The sequence below is a fragment of the Rhinopithecus bieti genome, unplaced genomic scaffold (genome assembly GCF_001698545.2).
Source record: "Rhinopithecus bieti isolate Rb0 unplaced genomic scaffold, ASM169854v2 scaffold_44948, whole genome shotgun sequence".
Taxonomy (NCBI): Eukaryota; Metazoa; Chordata; class Mammalia; order Primates; family Cercopithecidae; genus Rhinopithecus; species Rhinopithecus bieti.
This window is the reverse complement of record NW_016818762.1, coordinates 230,832-251,347: the sequence shown is the minus strand read 5'-3', so window position 1 is coordinate 251,347 and position 20,516 is coordinate 230,832. Positions and strand designations below refer to the sequence as shown.

At 40.9% G+C, this 20,516-nt stretch overlaps 1 protein-coding gene across 1 annotated transcript in view; it reads right to left on the bottom strand.

Moving 5' to 3' along the window:
• KATNBL1 (katanin regulatory subunit B1 like 1) overlaps nucleotides 1-20,516 on the bottom strand; it is a 67,632-nt gene that overhangs the window by 6,076 nt on the left and 41,040 nt on the right. The window contains exons 2-8 of the mRNA XM_017857444.1: nucleotides 15,773-15,903; nucleotides 6,841-6,881; nucleotides 4,675-4,954; nucleotides 2,219-2,337; nucleotides 972-1,022; nucleotides 794-883; nucleotides 355-444 (exon numbers count right to left, since the gene is read on the bottom strand). Coding sequence (XP_017712933.1) covers nucleotides 355-444; nucleotides 794-883; nucleotides 972-1,022; nucleotides 2,219-2,337; nucleotides 4,675-4,954; nucleotides 6,841-6,881; nucleotides 15,773-15,889 — 788 coding nt within the window. The 5' untranslated portion in view covers nucleotides 15,890-15,903. The remainder of the gene's footprint in view (nucleotides 1-354; nucleotides 445-793; nucleotides 884-971; nucleotides 1,023-2,218; nucleotides 2,338-4,674; nucleotides 4,955-6,840; nucleotides 6,882-15,772; nucleotides 15,904-20,516) is intronic.

Here is a 20,516-nt window from a genome sequence, read left to right as displayed (position 1 = left end):
CTACGCTAAAGGACCCTGCAGGGTGCCTCCATTCCTTATTCAACTATGGGCATCTCTTTTCCGTCCCTTACTCATATAACGAATAGGAGGATTAAACTGCTATTGTGTTTTTCTTCTAAAATGAAGGGTAGGGTTGTGCCAGAAGAAGAGATACAGGGGGTTAGTAGGCTCTGGAATTCAATTTCCAGGTGTGGTTTTCACAAATGAACAGTCTCTTAAGTTAGTATCTCTCTGAATATGAAGAGAATAAATACCACACACTGATGAAAATGGGATAAAGTTATTACCTGGTTTAATCAAGCTGCTTTCCTGAAGAAAATTTCAGCATGAGTTTATCTTTAAAGGTATACTCACCCATCACTTATAATTTCTGTTTTGGATGATAGTTCTGACCACCACCTTTTAATGACTGCTTGAAGCCAGTTTAAACCAACTATAACATATCTGAAATGACATTTTGTTACAAAATTCAAGTGTTTTCATCTAAGAATCCTTTTTATAAGAGATGATACTTTCCTTCCCAAAAAACACATACACACATTGGTCTCTTCCCTTTTAAAAAGTTGTTACCTTCATGATCTATTCCACAAAAGTATATTTTATGTAATTTGTTTAGAGATGCTTTTATAATTGTCCTTTAGTCATTTCATACTCTTTTCCTAATTGTACTATTAGCTTCTTGAAAACAGAAACCTTGTATGTCTCATAGAGCCCAATCTACTATGTACTCACAAAGCACAAAATCAAGGATGTTGAAAAAGAAAAATGAATCAAGATTCAGATTAGCACTTACTCTTCAAATTTGCTTTTAAGTAGTGACTTGACTAGAGGCAACAAGTCTACACAGCAGCCAAGTGAGATATATTGTTTTTCTTCCTGTAAACTAAAATAAATACCAAGTTATAAAAATATGGATAGGCCATAATTTGACCTCCTTTAATCTTACTTTTTTTCTGAAAATATTGTTTTACCAATTGGTGAGCACAGGAAGGCAATCTACCACAACGCCAAGATCTTCTATCCTGAGAGTATAAAAAGAATAGCATTGCCTTAGAGAGCTGATTTCCTTATTTACTTTCATATTATGATTATTCACACTGCTTTTGAGAAATTCATTCATTTAACAATGTCAGTATCTACAATGAGTCAGGTCTGTGGATACAGCAATGAAAAAAGACACAGGGCTTGTATTCCAGTGTGTGAGCAAGTGTGGGGGTTGGGGGGTGGGGCAGAGACAGGTAATAAGCAAGTAACTAGACATAAGACATATAGAGCAAGTTGATATAAGTGCTATGGAGAAAAATAAAACAGGAAAGGGAAATAGGGAGTGCAGTAATAGGTATTTTAAAATAAGGTGGTCAAAGAAGGCTTCCCTAAGGTAACATTTGAGAGACTTGAATACAATGAGGAAAGTAATGCTTCAAATTCCCACTCAAAAGGGATGTTTACTTTTTATTTTTATTAAGAAATTTTTTTTCAAGAAACGGGGTCTCATTCTGTTGCCCAGGCTGGAATGTAGTTGCATAATCACAGCTCACTACAACTCCTGGGTTCAAGCGATCCTCCCAAGTACCTGCGACCACAAGCATGCATCACTGTGCCTGACTAATTATTTTTATTTTTTGTAGAGATGGAGTTTTGCTATGTTGCTCAGTCTCTCACTCCTGGGCTCAAGTGACTCTCTCACCTCAGCCTCCCCAAATGCTGGGATTACAGGCAAGAACTGCCACACCTGGCCTCAAAAGGGATTTTTAGAAGGTTAGTTTTCCCATATTGTTATCTCTTAGTTTTACAGGTAAGAATGGCAGTCAGAAAAGGTAACAGGTTTGTTCAATCTGATAAAACACTGTATTCTGTATTTTGGTTACTCTTAGATGGGTGATGAATGTAACGTAAGCCATACTGTCTCTACTGAAGCTACATACAGGCAGTTTAGAATAATGAAGAAGGTTCACCTGAGCTCAGGAGTTTGAGACCAGCCTGGGAAACATGATACCTCATGTCTTCCAAATTTTTTTTTTTTAAAATTAGCCAGGTGTGCTGATGTGTGCCTGTACTCAGCTACTCGGGAGGCTGAGGTGGGAGGGGTGCTTGAGCCCAGCAGGTTGAGGCTGCAGTGAGCCATGATTGTGCCACTGCACTCCAACCTGGATGACAAAGCAAGACCTTGTCTCAGAAAAAAAGTGATTGAACAAAGAGGATAAAACGTCACACTTACCTCAACAAATAAGCTACAAGTTCACTTATACTTCTCTTTCTCCAGAAAGTTAAAGCTACATTCAATCTCATATTCCTGCTGAACAAAACTTGGGCCATTGTTTCATGGTCCTGAGAAACCTGAAAGGCAATAATCTGATTTGTTAAAAAGCATACTGAAACAGGGTATGAAACCACTGTTTTATTAAATCTTTCTGGTAGACATAGTTAAATATTATGCAAAGGTAACTCCTTTTACTGGCCCACTAAAAGGAATACTGCAGTTGACCATAGTAAACAAATGATCTGAACAAATTTAAGACCCGTTTATACCTTTTACTAGCTACCGTTTTTCTTTTAAAACCCAATAATTTGCCGGGCGCGGTGGCACAAGCCTGTATTCCCACCACTTTGGGAGGCCGAGACGGGTGGATCACGAGGTCAGGAGATCGAGACCATCCCGGCTAACACGGTGAAACCCCGTCTTTACTAAAAAAATACAAAAAACTAGCCGGGTGAGGTGGTGGGCGTCTGTAGTCCCAGCTACTCGGGAGGCTGAGGCAGGAGAATGGCGTGAACCTGGGAGGCGGAGCTTGCAGTGAGCTGAGATCCGGCCACTGCACTCCAGCCTAGGCGACAGAGCGAGACTCCGTCTCAAAAAAAAAAAAAAACCCAATAATTTGTAAAATTATTTTTAGCTGACCTTTACTAGGATTATATATTTACATGTTAATTTATAACATGGATAAAAGAAAAATGTAAACATATAGGCTAGTCATTACCAAATGAATGGCATGAGAATCACAAAAACTCAGTTTTTGACAAATGTTGTAGTATCATTTAAATTTATAATTTATCTATTTATTGCTATGTAATGAAGTGTCATTTTCCTGTTCTAATGTGTTTAACACAGAACTATGTAAGATAAAAAGTAAATACTCTCTACTTGCCCACAAAACATCCAATATCCCTCCGCAAAATAATCAGTAGACAAAGACAAACTAAGTACACATATAACCACTCTGAAAAGTCATTATCTATATTGTTCAAAACCTTTTTTACCTATAATATATGAACATTTTTCAATGTCAAAATATAGTTCAAGCTTGTTTTTGGAGACAGGGTCTTGCTCTGTTGCCCAGGCTGGAGTGCAGTGGTGCAATCTCAGCTCACTGCAACCTCCACCTCCCAGGCTCAAGTGATTCTCCTGCTTCAGCCTCCCCGAGTAGCTGGGATTATAGGCACCCACCACAACATTCAACTAATTTTTCTATTTTTAGTAGAGATGGGGTTTTGCCATGTTGGCCAAGCTGGTCTTGAACTCCCGACCTCAAGTGATCCACCTACCTTGGCCTCCCAAAGTGTGCCACCATGCCCAGCTAATTTTTGTATTTCTAGTAGAGATGGGGTTTTGCCACGTTGGCCAGGTCCAGTTGTAGAATATTTCTATCACTCTCAAAAACGCTTTTGAGTATGTTAAAACAACTAGTGTTGCTTGAGCCAGAAAAGCAGCAAACCACAGCAGGTTTGCCTGAACTATGCTTTAACTATGCAATTTTGAGAGCCCAGCAAAATGTGTCTGGATAACTGGCTTCAGTGGTCCACTTTTTTTTTTTTTTTTTTGAGACGGAGTCATGCTCTCTTGCCTAGGTTGGAGTGCAATGGCATGATCATGGCTCACTGCAACCTCTGCCTCCCAGGTTCAAATGATTCTTTTGCCTCAGCCTCCCGAGCAGCTGGGATTACAGGCACCCACCATCCTGCCCGGATAATTTTTGTACTTTTGTAAAGACAGGGTTTCACCATGTTGGCCAGGCTGGTCTGGAACTCGTGACCTCAGGTGATCTGCCTGCAGATGTTGTCCTTCTTTTTATTTTTATTTTATTTTTTTTGAGACGGAGTCGCTCTGTTGTCCAGGCTGGAGTGCAATGGTGCGATCTCAACTCACTGCAACCTCCAACTCCCAGGTTCAAGCGATTCTCCTGTCTCAGACTCCTTCTGAGTAGCTGGGATCACAGGCACCTGCCACCATGCCTGGCTAATTTTTGCATTTTTAGTAGAGATGGGGTTTCACCATGTTGGCCATGCTGATCTCGAACTCCTAACCTCGTGATCCACCCACCTCGGCCTCCCAAAGTGCTGGGATTACAGGTGTGAGCCATTGTGTCTGGCCTAGTGCTCCACTTTTTTAGGCAAGATTTCTCCTTTTCTCTTCCTTTAAATATCTACTGGCTAACTTGTCATACTGGATAGTTTTAGCACCCTGTTAAGCATTTCATCCCATCTTAGAGAAATGGAATAAATTATTAATTCAAATTTGGTTAATCTAGAAAATTGTCTCAGGGAGTTACTATGACTTAAATAAATCTACATTCAATAGGTGGCAAATTATTCTGCTAGTGGAATATGGCAAAGAAAAAAATCAAGATTATAACAGGAACAAAGTTAAACTAGACATGACTTAGAGAAAAGACTTACCTCAGAAAAAAACCCACTATATTTTGATGATGGGCTTTCTGTCTGTGAAGAACCAGAATCACTGGAGTTAACCAAATATGTTCGACTATCATGGTGTAATTTTTCAGGCAGGTGGCCTGCACAAGCCAGTTCGTTTTCTTTATTTGCCATGTCACAGCCCCCACTTCCAGGGGACTGTTTTTTTCTGTAACAAGGATTTGGAAAGGGATGATGAACTTTCTTTCTGCGATAGATCACTTTACGAAGTTTATCTGGGCTTTTCAAAGTTTGTCCAACTGTTCTGTAAAAAGAATTTATTTTCTTAAATGAAAAGAACCATATGAAATCCTTTAAAAGTTTTAAACAGAGAATTAATAGGCTACATTTTGTGATTGTAATCCACTAAAATTCGAAGTAGAATTTTAATAATCTTAATTCTGAGTTGAAGAGGAAAGTAAAAGGAAATTACAAATTATCTGGAAGACAATGTAAAGGATGACATTTTATACCAAATAAAATGAAGACAGACATAATAACTAGAATGCTTTTAAAAATGAAATATTAAAGGCCATTCTGGGAGTAACAAAATCACAACCTTTTCTAGAAACCTAATCTTTTCCTAACAAAGTAGCAAATAAGATTGCAAGTTGTTTTTTTTTTTTTTTGAGCGGCAGTCTCGCGTCGTCGCCAGGACTGGAGCTGCCCAGTGCAGATCTCAGCCTCACTGCCAAGCTCCGCCTCCCGGGGTTTACGCCATTCTCCTGCCTTCAGGCCTCCCGAGGTAGGCTGGGACTACAGGGCGCCGCCACCTCGCCCGGTAGTTTTTGTATTGTTAGTGTAGAGACGGGGTTTCCACTGATGTTACCAGATGGTCTTCGAGTCTCCTTGGACTCGTGATGCGCCCGTATCGGCTCCCAAAGTGCTGGTATTACAGGCTTGAACCACCACCGGCCAAGTTTGTATATTTTAAAGTTCAAGCTGAAGCTGAAGTATATTAATTTATTTGAGTAAGACAGAACACAACAGAGCAAGCCTCATGGTTTAATATAGTGGTTCTCAAATGTTTTAGTGTCAGGATGCTTTGCCCCCTTAAAAATTATTAATGACTCAAAATAATCTTTTTTTTTTTTTGAGACAGAGTCTTGCTCTGTAACCAGGCTGGTATGCAGTGATGTGATCTCTGTTCACTGCAACCTCTGCCTGCCAGGTTCAAGTGATTCTCTTGCCTCAGCCTCCTGAGTAGCTGGGACTACAGGCGCGTGCCACCACGTCCATCTAATTTTTGTATTTTTAGTAGAGACAGGGTTTCACCATGTTGGCAAGGATGATCTCAATCTCTTAACCTTGTGATCCACCCGCCTTGGCCTCCCAAAGTGCTGGGAATACAGGCGTGAGCCACCATGCCCGGCCAAAATAATTTTTTTATGTGAATAATATCTGTTGATATTTACTGTGTTAAAAACTAAAACAAAATTTAAAAACATTCGTTAATTCATTCAAACAACAAATTACATATTAATACTAACACTGACTATCTTACCAAAACCCCATATTTTCTAAAATAACTTGTTTAAAATGAGAAGAATGGTACTGTTTTACATTTTTATGTATCTCTAATATCTGGTTTAACAAAAGACAGCTGGGTTCTCATTTCTGCTTCTCCATTCAGTCTACTGTGATATCAAATGGCATACGGCTTCTTCAAAAATTATATTGTGCCCTCAAAAAAGAGAATGAAAATGAAGACAGTCAATGTCTTAGTATTGCTATAGAAGTAATTCTGACTTCACAAATTCCATGAATGGTCTTTAGGGACCCCCAGGTCCTCAAATCACACTTTGAAAACCAGTGGTTTTGTAGAAAGTGCCTTTAGAAGTTAGGCAGATCTGAGAATGAATGTCATTCTTACCACTTTTCTAGCTATATGATTCTGAACAAATCACTTACTTCTCTGATCTTAAGTTTTCTCATCAGCTGTTAGGGGTAATGTTATCTACAGAGTAGGACTGTTGTAAGGAGCAGAGACAATATTGATGTGTTTATTAGTGCAGATACTGGCACAAAGGAGCTGTCTGACAATAAGTTAATTATTATGATGACAAAAGAGAATGCTTATTTTTTCCCTTAATGTCATCCTTACCCAGCTTCCATATTTGTTGTTTACCACAAACTTTAAGAAACTCTTACCTATTTATATAAGCAGCCAACTGTTTTGGAGATTTCTTAACCTGAAAAATGAAAGTAGATAGTTGATGTTAGAAACAAATGCTCGGTGCTGCAAAGAAGAATCAGTACTCCGGCAAAAAGCTTTCTCAGTAAGTCAATTTACTTTTGGAGAAGGGTGCCACTCGTGCCTGAAGTGGTCACAAGAGTACACTGGACAAGGGAGGAGAAGGGGTTCTTATCCCTAATGCAGTTAGTCCCTACTGCTGTGTCATTTCCCTATTGGCCAGGGTTGGACAGCACAGTCTAAACTAATTCCGATAAGCTATTTGGGTACGAGCCGGAGTGGCGGGGTGAGCAGTTTTGGCGGGAAGGATGGTTACAGAGCAGGTGACTAAGGATGACTAAGGACAGAGCAGGTGACTAAGGATGACCTAGGACTCTAAATATGTGAGTATAAAGGGTAGAAGGGGGTTGTTTACTAAAACTAAGGGCAAGGAGGTGTAAAGATCAAGGAAGTTAAAGTTTAAAATGGAGAACAAAATATAAGGAAGCTGAATATACTGGCATACTGGTTCCCAGAGGAACTCAGAACTCATTGTACTTAACAATTTCCCCCTTTTGAATTTTATAGGTCTCCTCTTCAAACTTCTTTAACATGTCTTGGCTTAGCTGTTCTGCTTGGTTTTCTAAAAGAAAGAGCTTGTCAGAATACGGTGGAGGGGAACTGACAGAAGTTTTAGTAAGGGCTGTTTCTATATATCTTCGGACTAGCCTGCGGATGCAAGGTATGATGCAGCATCCAACAAGGATAAGTACTACTGCTACAATCGCAAGGGAAGTAAGGATGGAGGCTATGATCCCTTTCCATTTATCAAACCATTTTTCTAGCCACCCTGTGATGGGGTCATTTACTCCTGAGTTTTTTGCTAACTCATTGGACAGAGCAGTTAGACCTTGTGATGCCTTTGTTATACTTTCGTCAGGGGTGGTATTGTTTGGGATGAAGGTACAACATTGAGTTTTAATCATGATTCAAACTTCCTCTTTTTCTGCTAAACTTTTCAAGTTTAAGGTCATTCTATTTTCCCAAGCCATCTGGCTAGTAGGCCCTAATTGCTCAGCTATTCCTTTAACAGCATATCTAGTATAGTTAATAAACTGCTGTTGGTTGTAATAGGTGTAATATATCTAATCTACATTTTTATTAATTGTCACCCACCAAAATATTGACTCAAATCCAGTAGCTATTTGATCTCAGGTCTTAAATTTATTTGGTACTCCTCATGGGACTCTAATTGCATCTAAATAAATGTGGGAGTTGAAAGACCCATAACGGGCTTCCCTTGCTTTATGACGTTGTGTTTTTTTAGCTTCTCTGGTTGATAAAATGCCAGGGTGAAAGGGATAGTCAATTGGACTAGGGCGCAAGTGACACTCCAGTTACTTGGCAGAGTGTCCAGCAAAGGTCTACCACAATATCACCATACATCTGCTTGGGGCTGTATAAGGGCTGACTGGTTGGTGAGCTCTTGGAAAGTCTTAAGCTCACTTCATCCTTTTAGGTCTCTAAGGGATGCTAAGTTTCCTCTTTGTCGTGAGAGACACAAAGTGAACTCAGTGTTGGGAGACAGAAGCTGGATGGCCCTCGGCTGACCTGCAGGGTGCTGAACTTTGGGATATAACAGAGAAAGAGCTTGGCACGGCTTGTTACCCCAGGCTGTGGAATCTTGGAAAAGAGCTACCATAGAGCCCATGCCCGGTTGACTGGAGGACCATCATAGTGGAAAGGGGACAGTCTAGGCCTCTGGCCTGCTGTGTGCACAAGCATAACAACTGCTTTTGTTTAAAGTGTGGATGAAATATTTAATCTATTCCAACCAGGCATTTGCATTTTGATATCCTGTCTCAATTGCCAAAGTTTGTTTTAGGTCTTTGACTTCTACAATAGCTACCTTGGTCTTGTCATTAGATGGAAGAAGAACAACAGTTTTGTTGTGGGAGATTCTGGAAGAAGGCTTAGGGGAAGGTATAGGTGGTGGGGGAACAATGAAGAGTATTTCAAAGGATTTGGGTCTGCTCCTGAAACCTCAGCCTCCATACTATAAAACTGGCTTAAAGAAGGGAACTGGCTTAGAGAAGGGGAAGAACTTAGAGGGTTTGAGATAATAGCCTGTACTGGATTGCACTGGTTGAGTTGACAGTTAGAGGAAGCTGTTCCTTTAGTAAAATGAATGTATGGCTTTAGGAAATTACAACTACTGGTTGGGGCAGTCTACTCCTGCTCTTTAGTGTTCCACAGAATGTTGGATCAACTATGGCATAAAAGTTTTGTATTGGGAGGGCAAGACTCTCAGTTTATACTGGAATCTCCGTCCAACTCTTCCCAAACTAACTTATCCCAGTTAACAGAATTCCAGTCTGAGAAGAGCTAGGAAGGACAAAGATACTTTTCCAAAGTGGAGAGTTGCCTCTGGTTTGACAGATCTCCACAGGGCATCACGAGGCAAACATCAAAGGTAATAGTTTGGGGGGAACTCGACCTAGTTACATTAATAACAAGAGGACTAGCAATAGATGGGAAAAAGAAAGAGATGCAACATAAGAGGATCAAACCTGTTTTAGCTTTAGCTTATTTGGAGTTAGCCCTAGAATAGCTGTCCATGATTCCAGAGGAGGTGGTGCTCTTTTGACCTGGGTGTGATGAGTCCATTCTATTTCTGCTGTTTTAACTGTGTTCTCAATGGTTAGAAGCACTAGGCAGGGTCCTTCCTAAGCTGGTTCGAGTTTTCCTCCCCTCCAACTTTTGACGAGGCTGTGGTCCCTAGGCTGATGTTGGTGTACTGGAAACTCTCGGAGTGGTGCCTGTGCTAAAAGACCTTTAGTTCTGAGGCAAGAGAAAGTGGAAGATAAACCAAGTACATAATTTCTGAGAAACTGATGTTTTGTTTCAAACTTGGGAATGTCAGCAGTGGAGTGCGAATAGAGCAACTTATACAACATTTCATAAGGGGATAAGCCGACATCTCTCCGAGGAGTAGTTCGGATTCTCAACAGGGCAATGGGAAGGCATCTAGTCCACGGCAACCGAGTCTCTAAGACTAAAATTTGCTTAAGTGACTTCTTAGAGTTTGGTTCTTTTTTTTTTTCCCACTCTTCCTGATGAAGGTGGGTGCCAGGGAGTATGATTTCCCATGTTATATCCAGTACCTGGGCTAATTTCTTAATGACATGTGCAGTGAAATGCGTCCCATTATCTGAATCAATGTTTCCTATTAATCCAAACCTGGGTGTAATATTTTCAACTAATGTTTTGACTACATTATTAGCAGTTGCACTTGAAAGGAAATAGCTTCTATCCAATGAGTAAGGTGATCTACTATTACTAGTAAATACTTTAGACAACCAAATGGGGGCATCTTGGTGTAATCAGCTTGGATACTTTGGAACAGTCTTAATTCTGGATACCTTCCCCTAAGAGGTGGTTTTCTGAGGGTCTGCTTATTAGTCTTCCTACATACTAGGCAACTATCTGTAACCTGTCATGCCAAAGCATCAATTCCTACACACCCATAAACCCAAAGGACTGTATTACACATAGCTTGAGGCCCTCAGTGAGTCCCTTGATGCAGATGAGAGAGGTCTTCTCTCATGAGGGGATTGGATAACATTTTTCTTTGGTCTGGTAACACCCATTTCCCTTCTGAATTTTCTTTGGCCCCTAATTTTATGAATTTCTCTTTTTCAGTGGGAAAGAAGATGAGAACTGCAGTTGGGGGAAGAAGGCAAGGGGTTAAGTGAACAACAGGCATTTCAGAGGAAACGGCAGCTTGTTTGGCTATTTGATGTGCAAGGTTGTTTCCCTGGCTTTCAAAAGAGATATCTCTTCGATGTCCTGGGACATGGACAACAGCTATTTCTTCTGGCAACTGGAGGTTATCTAATACTTGAGTGATTAAGTCCTTGTGGACCAGGTCTTGGCCTTTGAAGACCTCATTCAGTCTAATTTTTTTTGTTTCAAAGGTGTAAGCTACCCAGAAGGCATGTTTGGAATCAGTATAAATAGTCCTTTCTTAGCTCTGCAGGTGCTTTAAGGCTTGATTTAATGCAAACAATTCACATGTTTAGGCAGACCAATTACTGGGTGGTGTTCCTGACTCTACTTCTGCAAGGAGTTCCCCCATCGACTACTGAGTACTCATTATGTCTTTTTCCTTCAATTACCCAGGAAGAGCCATCTATAAATAAGTGCTGCCCCATTTGAAAGGGGTCTCTCTTAAATCGTGTCTGACTTTAAAATTAAGTCAATAAAATCTAAACACTCATGCTCAGGTCTCTTTAAATTTGGATTCTCAGTCAGGAAACCCTGCTGGGTTAAGTGAATTACCAGTGGTTAGTGTTAAATTATCTCTAACAGGATATCTTCGTATTTTAAAATTCTTGAGTCAATAAGCCACCTTTCTGCCTTCTGAGTAAGGATATTTTTGACTTGGTGAGGTGTACTGACAATGAGGTTCCTTCTAAAAGTTAATTTTCTGGTTTTTTTTTTTCTGTTAATAGGGCTGTTGCTGCTACAGACTGAATACATTTAGGCCACCCTCAGATTACAGGGTCAAGAATTTTTGACAAAAAGGCTATGGGCTGCTGGTGGCCCCATGTTTTTGAGTAAGTAGTCCTAAGGCTACTCTTTTGTTTACATTGACAGAGATGAAAAGGCAGTTCTAGGGGAAGGTAAAGCTAGGACGGGGACAGTTAACTAGTAACAACAGGGTGGGTGGTTTGGACTATCTAATTAATAGCTCTGAGGTCTTACACTAACTGGTATGACCTGTCTGGCTTCTTTACAGGCAGTATTGGAGTGTTATATAGGGAGACATAGAGGGTTCAAGAAGCTCATCACAGAGAAGACCTTCAATTATAGGTTTTCAATTTACTCTGGCTGTTAAAGGAATAGGGTGTTGCTTTCTCTTTACTATTACCCTAGGGTTTTTAAAATTTAACATGAATCAGAGGAATCTGTAACCTTCCTTGATTCCTGTCTTTTGACCATACCTTGGGATGAATGTGTTCTCTGTCTGAGGTGGAGAGCAAGTTTAGGAAGGGGAGGAATTTTCCGATTGATTTGGAGGCCTAAGCCTAATTTTAGCATTAAATCTCTTAATAGATTTGTCCCTGCATCCGAAATTAATAAATTTGATGCTAGCTGATCAGTTTTTATATTTCACTTCTGTCTCCTCTAAGAGTTTTGCTCTAAACCCTTCTCCTTTTACCCTTGAGATAAAAAGTTCTTCTTATGAACAAGTTACACTAGATGGAAGATAACAAACTGAGGAGCGAGCTGCTCCTGAGTTGATTAAAAAGGTAATAAGCTCAAGTTTAGGTCCCACTTCTAAATTTATCAAGGGCTCTTGGTAGGACTCAAAAAAAGATACAGTCCCTGACTTCCCTCGTCTTCCTCAGAAGCTCTAAGTGGATGACTTTTTCTTTCTTTTCTCATTTGGGACATTTTCTTTTAAAGTGACCTAACTTTCCACATTTGAAACATTCGTTCTGTCCTTTTTTCTTTTCTACCTTTGAGCCTCCTGGCTTTACTCTTTCGTACCCTTCATATTGCCTGGAGAGTGGGGGTCTAGGTTCCTTACAGGTTCTGCCCCCTGGGTACTTTGTTGTATGGTGGAAAGCAGAATTTTTGCCTTCTTTTTTCTTCATCTCTTCTTACATATACTTTTTGGGGTTCTCTTAGAAGCTCTTCTAAAGATCTACCTTCCCAGTTCTCTATCTTTTGTAATTTCTTGTTAATATCTGGCCAACTATTAGTTACAAAATGAAGCTTTGACATCCTTCATGGGGGGGGGGGCAGTGTCTTCTAATTCTAGACCTACATATTTTCTCATTTGCTCTTTGAGTCTTTTTAGGAATTGTATAGGTCTTTCATCTTTTCCTTGTTATTGAAACCTTTTATAATGTTTTGGATGCGGGGTTTAGACTCTCGAATTCTTTTTATCATTTCTCTAAGGTCTTTTCATTATTCTTCTAATATTTCAACATTAGGCCTATGGGACTATCAGGGGGAATATTATTGTTGCTAGCTTTATCCTTTTTATCCCTTACCTTACTTGGGGTATTTCCCATCTTGATGGTTTTGGGGTAAGGCTCAATCTCCCCTACTGGAGATTTCTCAACTTTTGAGGTGAAGCTCAATTTCCCCTACTGGAAATTTCTTGCCTTCCCTACTACTGGAGGTGTGTGTGAGGCTCAATCCCCACTACTGGAGATTTCTCGCCTTCCTTTCCTAGAGGCTCAACACCCCTGCTAGAGGCTTCTCGCATTCTTCTACTTTTACTTCGTCCTTCTCTGGCTGCTTCCCTAATGGGAACGTTAGATCCCTCTTGGGATTCGTGGGTTGGTATAAACCCCCAACCCAGATTCCTTTATAAGAGGGCTGCCCTAAGCTGTATGAGGTGACTACAAAACCACAAATCCGGACTCAACACTCGCTTTGCACTCAATTGTGCGTCTCATTCACGCACTTTCAACCTCCAAGATACCCCAACTACCAAGGAAATGCTTTGTCGCTCTTGTGATGTTTCTTACCTTGGTCTATGCACAGGGTTACCTGGTATGTGATGATTTTTCTTTTTCCCCCAAGTTGTTGGTCTGTTTCTTCCTGCGTTGCTGAGAGTCTGGGTTTATTCATCACACTGGGTGTGCCTCAATTCCTTACCCGAGGCCGCCGCAAGAGGCTGAGCGGCATGCCTCCTCATGAGAGAGGACCAGAGACCCTTCCCCAGAGGAGAATGGGAATCCCGGACGGGCCCCCAAATTTGTTAGAAACAAATGCTCGATGCCGCAGAGAAGAATCAGCACTCTGGCAAAAAGCTTTCTCAGCAAAGCAATTTACTTCTGCAGAAGGGTGCACCTGAAGTGGTCGCAAAATCACACTGGACAAGGGAGGGGAAGGGGTACTTATCCCTAACGCAGCTAGTCCCTACTGCTGTGTCGTTCCCCTATTGGCTAGGGTTGGACAACACAGTCTAAACTAATTCCGATAGGCTATTTTAAAGAGAGCAGGGGTATGAGCTGGAGTGGCAGGGGGAGCAGTTTCAGCGGGAAGGATGGTTACAGAGCAGGTGACTAAAATGACTAAGGACAGAGCAGGTGACTAAGGATGACTAACGACTCTAAATATGTGAGTATAAAGGCTAGAAGGGGGTTGTTTACTGAAACTAGGGGCAAGGAGGCATAAAGAACGAGGAAGTTAAACTTTAAAATGGAGAACAAAATATAAGGAAGCTGAATATACTGACATACTGGTTCTTTGAAGAGGAACTCAGAATTCATTGTACTTAATAACTGAGGCATATTTAAGTTCATTAATACTTATGTAAATTTTGTGATTGATATCAACAAATCTAAAATTCAACAGGTAAGTTTTTCAGATTAATGTTTTCTCTGTTCTAATTCTGTAGTCTGAATCAACATACAACAACATCATATGCAGTTATTTTTGGCAAAGCAACATATCTGATATAGTTTTGTTGTGTCCCCACCCAAATCTCATCTTGAATTGTAGTTCCCATAATTCCCACGTGTTGTGGGAGGGACTCAGTGGGAGATAACTGAATCACGGGGGTGGTTTCCCCAATACTGTTCTTGTGGTAATGAATAAGTCTCACGAGATCTGATGGTTTTATAAGGGGAAACCCCTTTCACTTGGTTCTCATTCTCTCATCTGCTGCCATGTAAGTAAAATATGCCTTTCGCTTTCTGACGTGATTGTGAGGCCTCTCTAGCCACGTGGAACTGTGAGTCCATTAAATCTCTTTTTCTTTAGAGATTACCCAGTCTTGGGTATGTCTTTATCAGCAGCATGAAAATGGACTAATACAATATCCAGCTCCCTATTTTCCACACACTAGTCGCAAATTATACTGTAACTTATAGGATGCTTAACAAGTGAGTTACATTTTAATCTCTTTTCTTATTGCTGTTGCTGCTGTTGTTTTAGAGATAGGATCTGGCTCTGTCACCCAGGCTGAAGTGCAGTGGTATGAACACAGCTCACTGCAGCCTTAACACCCTGGGATCAAGTGATCCTCATACCTCAGCCTCCCCAGTAGCTAAGGACCACACGTGCATGCCACCACACCTGGCTAGTTAAAAAAAAAAAATTTTTTTTTGGTATAGATGGAGTCTCACTATGTTGTCCAGGCTGGGCTTGAACTCCTGGGTTCAAGTGATCCTCCTGTCTCAGTCTCCGAAAGTGCTGGGATTATAGGTATGAGCCACCAAGCCTGGCCTGAATGTGGTTTAAAAGAAACGATACCAGTGCTAATGAACCTTACAATAGTGAACACAAAGCACCTCTGAAATTCCTCTTTAACTAAAATATTTAAATTATATCATATTGAAACAGTATACTGACTAAAAACTTTTTTTTTTTTTTTTTGATACGGAGTTTTGCTCTTGGTGCCCAGGCTAGAATGTAATGGCAATGGCACGATCTAGCTCACTGCTGCCTCCACCTCCCAGGTTCAAGTGATTCTCCTCTCTCAGCCTCCCAAGTGGCTGGGATTACAGGCACCCACCACCATGCTCAGCTAATTTTTGTCTTTTTAGTAGACACAGGGTTTCACCAAGTTGGCCAGGCTGGTCTCAAACTCCTGACCTCAGGTGATCCACCCACCTCGGCCTCCCAAAGTGCTGGGATTACAGGCATAAGCCACCATGCCCAGCCTGACTAAAAACTTTTTAGAGCATATAGAAATACAATGGTTAAGACCTAACAAACAAACAAAAAAAAGAAAGACATTGGTTATACTTCACCAATTCAACTTAATTCTGGGAGATTAAGCAGAATTATTATCCTCCCACTGTTTAAACAATTCAACCAGAGGTATCTAGAGACCTGACAGTTTAAATTGTCTTATCTGTTTTCTAGAAACCATAGACTTACCTCCTTCATGTTCTTATTAGTGAAATTAGAGATCTTTTTTCTAGGAAGATCAACGAAATGATCCTCAATCTTATCACAAAAGTTCCGTTTTTTAACATTGTGGGTTTCCGATGCCATAATCTCTTAAGTACCTAGACAATAAAATAAAATAGAAAATTAAAAAAGCAAAACAGTCTGGTCATTTTAACACATACACAAACATACAACAGTAGCACAATGCTATATAAAAAAGGCAGAGGACATAATTTTAATTCACAATTTTTTTAAAACCTTAAACATAGAGGAAGCACAAGGCAAGGCATTCCAGGAAATTAAGGCTCTTTCTGTCCTCACTCTTTTTTTTTTTTTTTTTTTTTTTGAGATGCAGTTTTGTTCTTGTTGTCCAGGCTGGAGTGCAATGGCTTGATCTTGGCTCACTGCAACCTCCGCCTCCTGGGTTCAAGCGATTCTCCTGCTTCAGCCTCCCAAGAAGCAGGGATTACAGGCTTGTGCCACCATGCCCGACTAATTTTATATATTTTTAGTAGAGATGGGGTTTTACCATGTTGGTCAGGCTGATCTCATACTCCTGACCTCAGGTGATCCATCCACCTCTGCCTCCCTAAGTGCTGGGATTACAGGTGTGGGCCACTGTGACCAGGCTGTCCTCATTCTTTAGTTGGAACCATTTACAATAATATGTATGTATGTATGTATTATTATTATTATTATTATTGTTATTTTTGCCAAAGCAACACATCAATCTCCCCATTTTCTATCTCACTAGCCATTTATTAAATGCACAGGTTATGAAATAAGGTATCTTATGAAATAAGGTAAGATAGTGGTATCTATGACATCCAAATGTACAGAAACCTAAAACTGTGCAACTAAATCACTGGGTCAAATACAACTCTAAGCAATGAGAGGAACCAAAATTGGACTACATACAACTGACTTGTCCTATGGCTAATCCTTAAATTCTCCTTTCATTTTGCAGACAGCTCTCCAAAGTTCTCTTCTACCTTTGGGAAAAAAAAAAATCCATGCCCTTCTATTTTACTAATTACATCTAAAGAGGGTGTAAAGAGAGGGTGGTGATGGAAACAAATGCTATGACTTAATTATGTAACAGAGGAAATTTGTGATTTTCTCACTTGCACTTTGGTTTCACATTGGAAATTTATTTCAGGTCATGCCCTGAACTTAAGTTCCTCCCTTATTCTTTCTTTAAACATCTACTAAGCATTTAATACAAGCCAGGCCCTGGTGTTAATGTAGACGATGCTCAGAGATCCTGTTTTAAAGAATCATTTAGAAAATTTTTTGAATATAGATTTTTGTGGGTCCTAACTTAAGAGACTGTAACTCAGCGTGTCTCTCTCTGCAGTGGAGCCCAAAGCAATTATATTTTTCAAAAGCTCCACAAGTATTTCTGAGGCATATTCTCAATTCTCCAAAAATATGAACATACACATGAAATTTTACAAATAATTTCAGCATTTTCTAATATTTCTTACAGCTAATTCATGGATGACCCTTCCACCTCCATCCCAGGTTAAGAAACCTCTAGAGTGAGATTTTTTGAAAACTAAATAAATAACTGCAATAATACAATAAGTACTCTGACAGAAAGACACTCAGACAAATCAGCAAAGTTTAACCAAGAACGGTCTTAAACGACAAACAGCACACTGAGAAAATAGCATGTGCAGAACTGAAAGGCATGATGCAACACTGTTTGGCAGTCTCTTAAGCAGATACTTGTGGCTGGAGCTTATGCAGCTAAACGAGGCTAGAGATAAAAGTTAGATCATGAAGGGTCTTGTCCACAATGCTACAATGTAAGATTTTTTTCTTTTTCAAAAAAGGGGACTTTTAGTTAAAAAGATAATGGATTGAACACATGCAATTACCTCTACCCTTCCTTGAAACCTGATATAAATGACAATAAAAGGTTTGTAAAGACATAAAACCCATGAGGACAAAGACAGAAGTTCAGGTGATGGTAACAACATTTTGGAAACTGCAAAGCTAAAAGTGGTAACTGGATCAGGTGTGGTGGCTCATGCCTGTAATCCCAGTAAGTTCGGAGGCTGAGACGAGCAGATCACCTGAGGTCAGGAGTTCAAGACTAGCCTGGCAAACATGGTGAAACCCTGTTGCTACAAAAATACAAAAATTAGCAGGGCGTGGTGGCGGGCACCTGTAATCCCAGCTACCTGGGAGGTGAGGCAAGAGAAACACCTGAACCCGGGAGGCTGAGGTTGCAGTGAGCCAAGATCATGCCACTGCACTCCAGCCTGGGTGACAGAGCAAGACTCCACCTCAAAACATAAATAAATAAAAGTGGTAACTGACTCAGCAGATGTGAGACAGCCAGATCCTAAACTGGCAATGAGGAAAGTTAAATGAAGAATCCCCCAAAAGTTCAGGAACTGGCAATATCAAGGACATCAAGAAGTAGAGACGGTGATGAGTCTGTTCCAAGATGGCCTAATAGGAACAGCTCTGGTCTGTAGCTCCCAGGGTGATCAATGCAGAAGATGGGTGATTTCTGCATTTCCAACTGAGGTACCTAGTTCATCTCACTGGAACTGGTTGGACAGTGGGTGCAGCCCACAGAAGGTGAGCCAAAGCAGGGCGGAGCGTCACCACACCAGGGAAGCACAAGGGGTTGGGGGATTTCCCTTTCCTAGCTAAGGGAAGCCATGACACATGGTACCTGGAAAAATGGGACACTCCTGCCCAAATACTGCGCTTTTCCAACAGTCTTAGCAAATGGCAGAACAGGAGATTCTATCCTGCGCCTGGCTTGGCGGATCCCATACCCACGGAGCCTTGCTTACTGTCAGTGCAGCAGTCTGAGATAGACCTGTGAAGCAGCAGCCTGGCGGTGGGAGAGGCATCTGCCATTGCTGAGGCTTGAGTAGGTAAACAAAGTGGCCCGGGTAGCTCAAACTGGGCAGAGCCCACTGCAGCTCTGCAAGGCTTGCTAACCTCTACAGACTCCACCTCTGGGGGCAGGGCATAGCTGAACAAAAGGCAGCAGAAACTTCTGTAGACTTAAACTTCCCAGTCTGATAGCTCTGAAGAGAGCACTGGTTCTCCGAGCACGACGTTTGAGATCTGAGAACAGACAGACTGCCTCCTCAAGTGGGTCCCCGATCCCTGTGTAGCCTAACCGGGAGACACCTCCTCGTAGGGGCCGATAGACACCTCATACAGGCGGGTATCCCTCTGGGACGAAGCTTCCAGAGGAAGGATCAGGCAGCAATATTTGCTGTTCTGCAGCCGCCGCTGGTGATACCCAGGCAAACAGCGTGTGGAGTGGACCTCCAGCAAACTCCAACAGACCTGCAGCTGAGGGGCCTGTCAGAAGGAAAACTAACAAACAGAGAGGAATAGCATCATCATCAACAAAAAGGCCATCCATACCAAAACCCCACCTGTAAGTCACCAACATCAAAGACTAAAGGTAGATAAAACCACAAAGACGGGGAGAAACCAGAGCAGAAAGGCTGAAAATTCCAAAAACCAGAACACCTCTTCTCCACAAAAGGAACACAACTCCTCACCAGCAAGGGAACAAAACTCGATGGAGAATGAGTTTGACAGGTTGACAGAAGTAGGCTTCAGAAGGTCGGTAATAAACTTTCCCAAGTAAAGGAGCATGTTCTCAACCACCGCAAGGAAGCCAAAAACCTTGAAAAAAGGTTAGACAAATGGTTAAATAGAATAACCAGTGTAGAGAAGAGCTTAAATTACATGATGGAGCTGAAAATCACAGTAAGAGAACTTCGTGAAGCATACACAAGTTTCAACAGCTGATTCAATCAAGCAGAAGGAAGGATATCAGTGATTGAAGATCAAATTAATGAAATAAAGCAAGACAAGATTAGAGAAAAAAAGAGTGAAAAGAAACGAACAAAGCCTCCAAGAAATATGGGACTACGTGAAAAGACCAAATCTACGTTTGATTGGTGTACCTGAAAGTGACAGGAAGAATGAAACCAAGTTAGAAAACACTCTTCAGGATATTATTCAGAAGAACTTCCCCAACCTAGCAAGGCAGGCCAACATTCAAATTCAGGAAATACAGAGAACACCACAAAGATAATCCTCAAGAAGAGCAACCCCAAGACACTTAATTGTCAGATTCACCAAGGTTGAAATGAAGGGAAAAATGTTAAGGGCAGCCACAAAGAAAGGTCAGGTTACCCACAAAGGAAAGCCCATCAGACTAACAGCACATCTCTTGGCAGAAACCCTATAAGCCAGAAGAGAGCGGGGGCCAACATTCAACATTCTGAAAGAAAAGAATTTTCAACCCAGAATTTCATATCCAGCCAAACTAAGCTTCGTAAGTGAAGGAGAAATAAAATCCTTTACAGACAAGCAAATAAATGCTCAGAGATTTTGTCACCACGAAGCCTGCCTTACAAGAGCTCCTGAAGGAAGCACTAAACATGGATAGGAACAACCAGTATCAGCCACTGCAAAGACATGCCAAAATGCAAAGACCATCGATGCTAGGAAGAAACTGCATCCATTAACAGGTGAAATAACCAGCTAGCATCATAATGACAGGATCAAATTCATACATAACAGTATTAACCTTAAATGTAAATGGGCTAAATGCCCCAATTAAAAGATACAGACTGGCAAATTGGATAAAGAGTCAAGACCTATTGGTGTGCTGTATTCAGGAGACCCATCTTATGTGCAAAGACACACATAGGCTCAAAATAAAGGGATGGAGGAA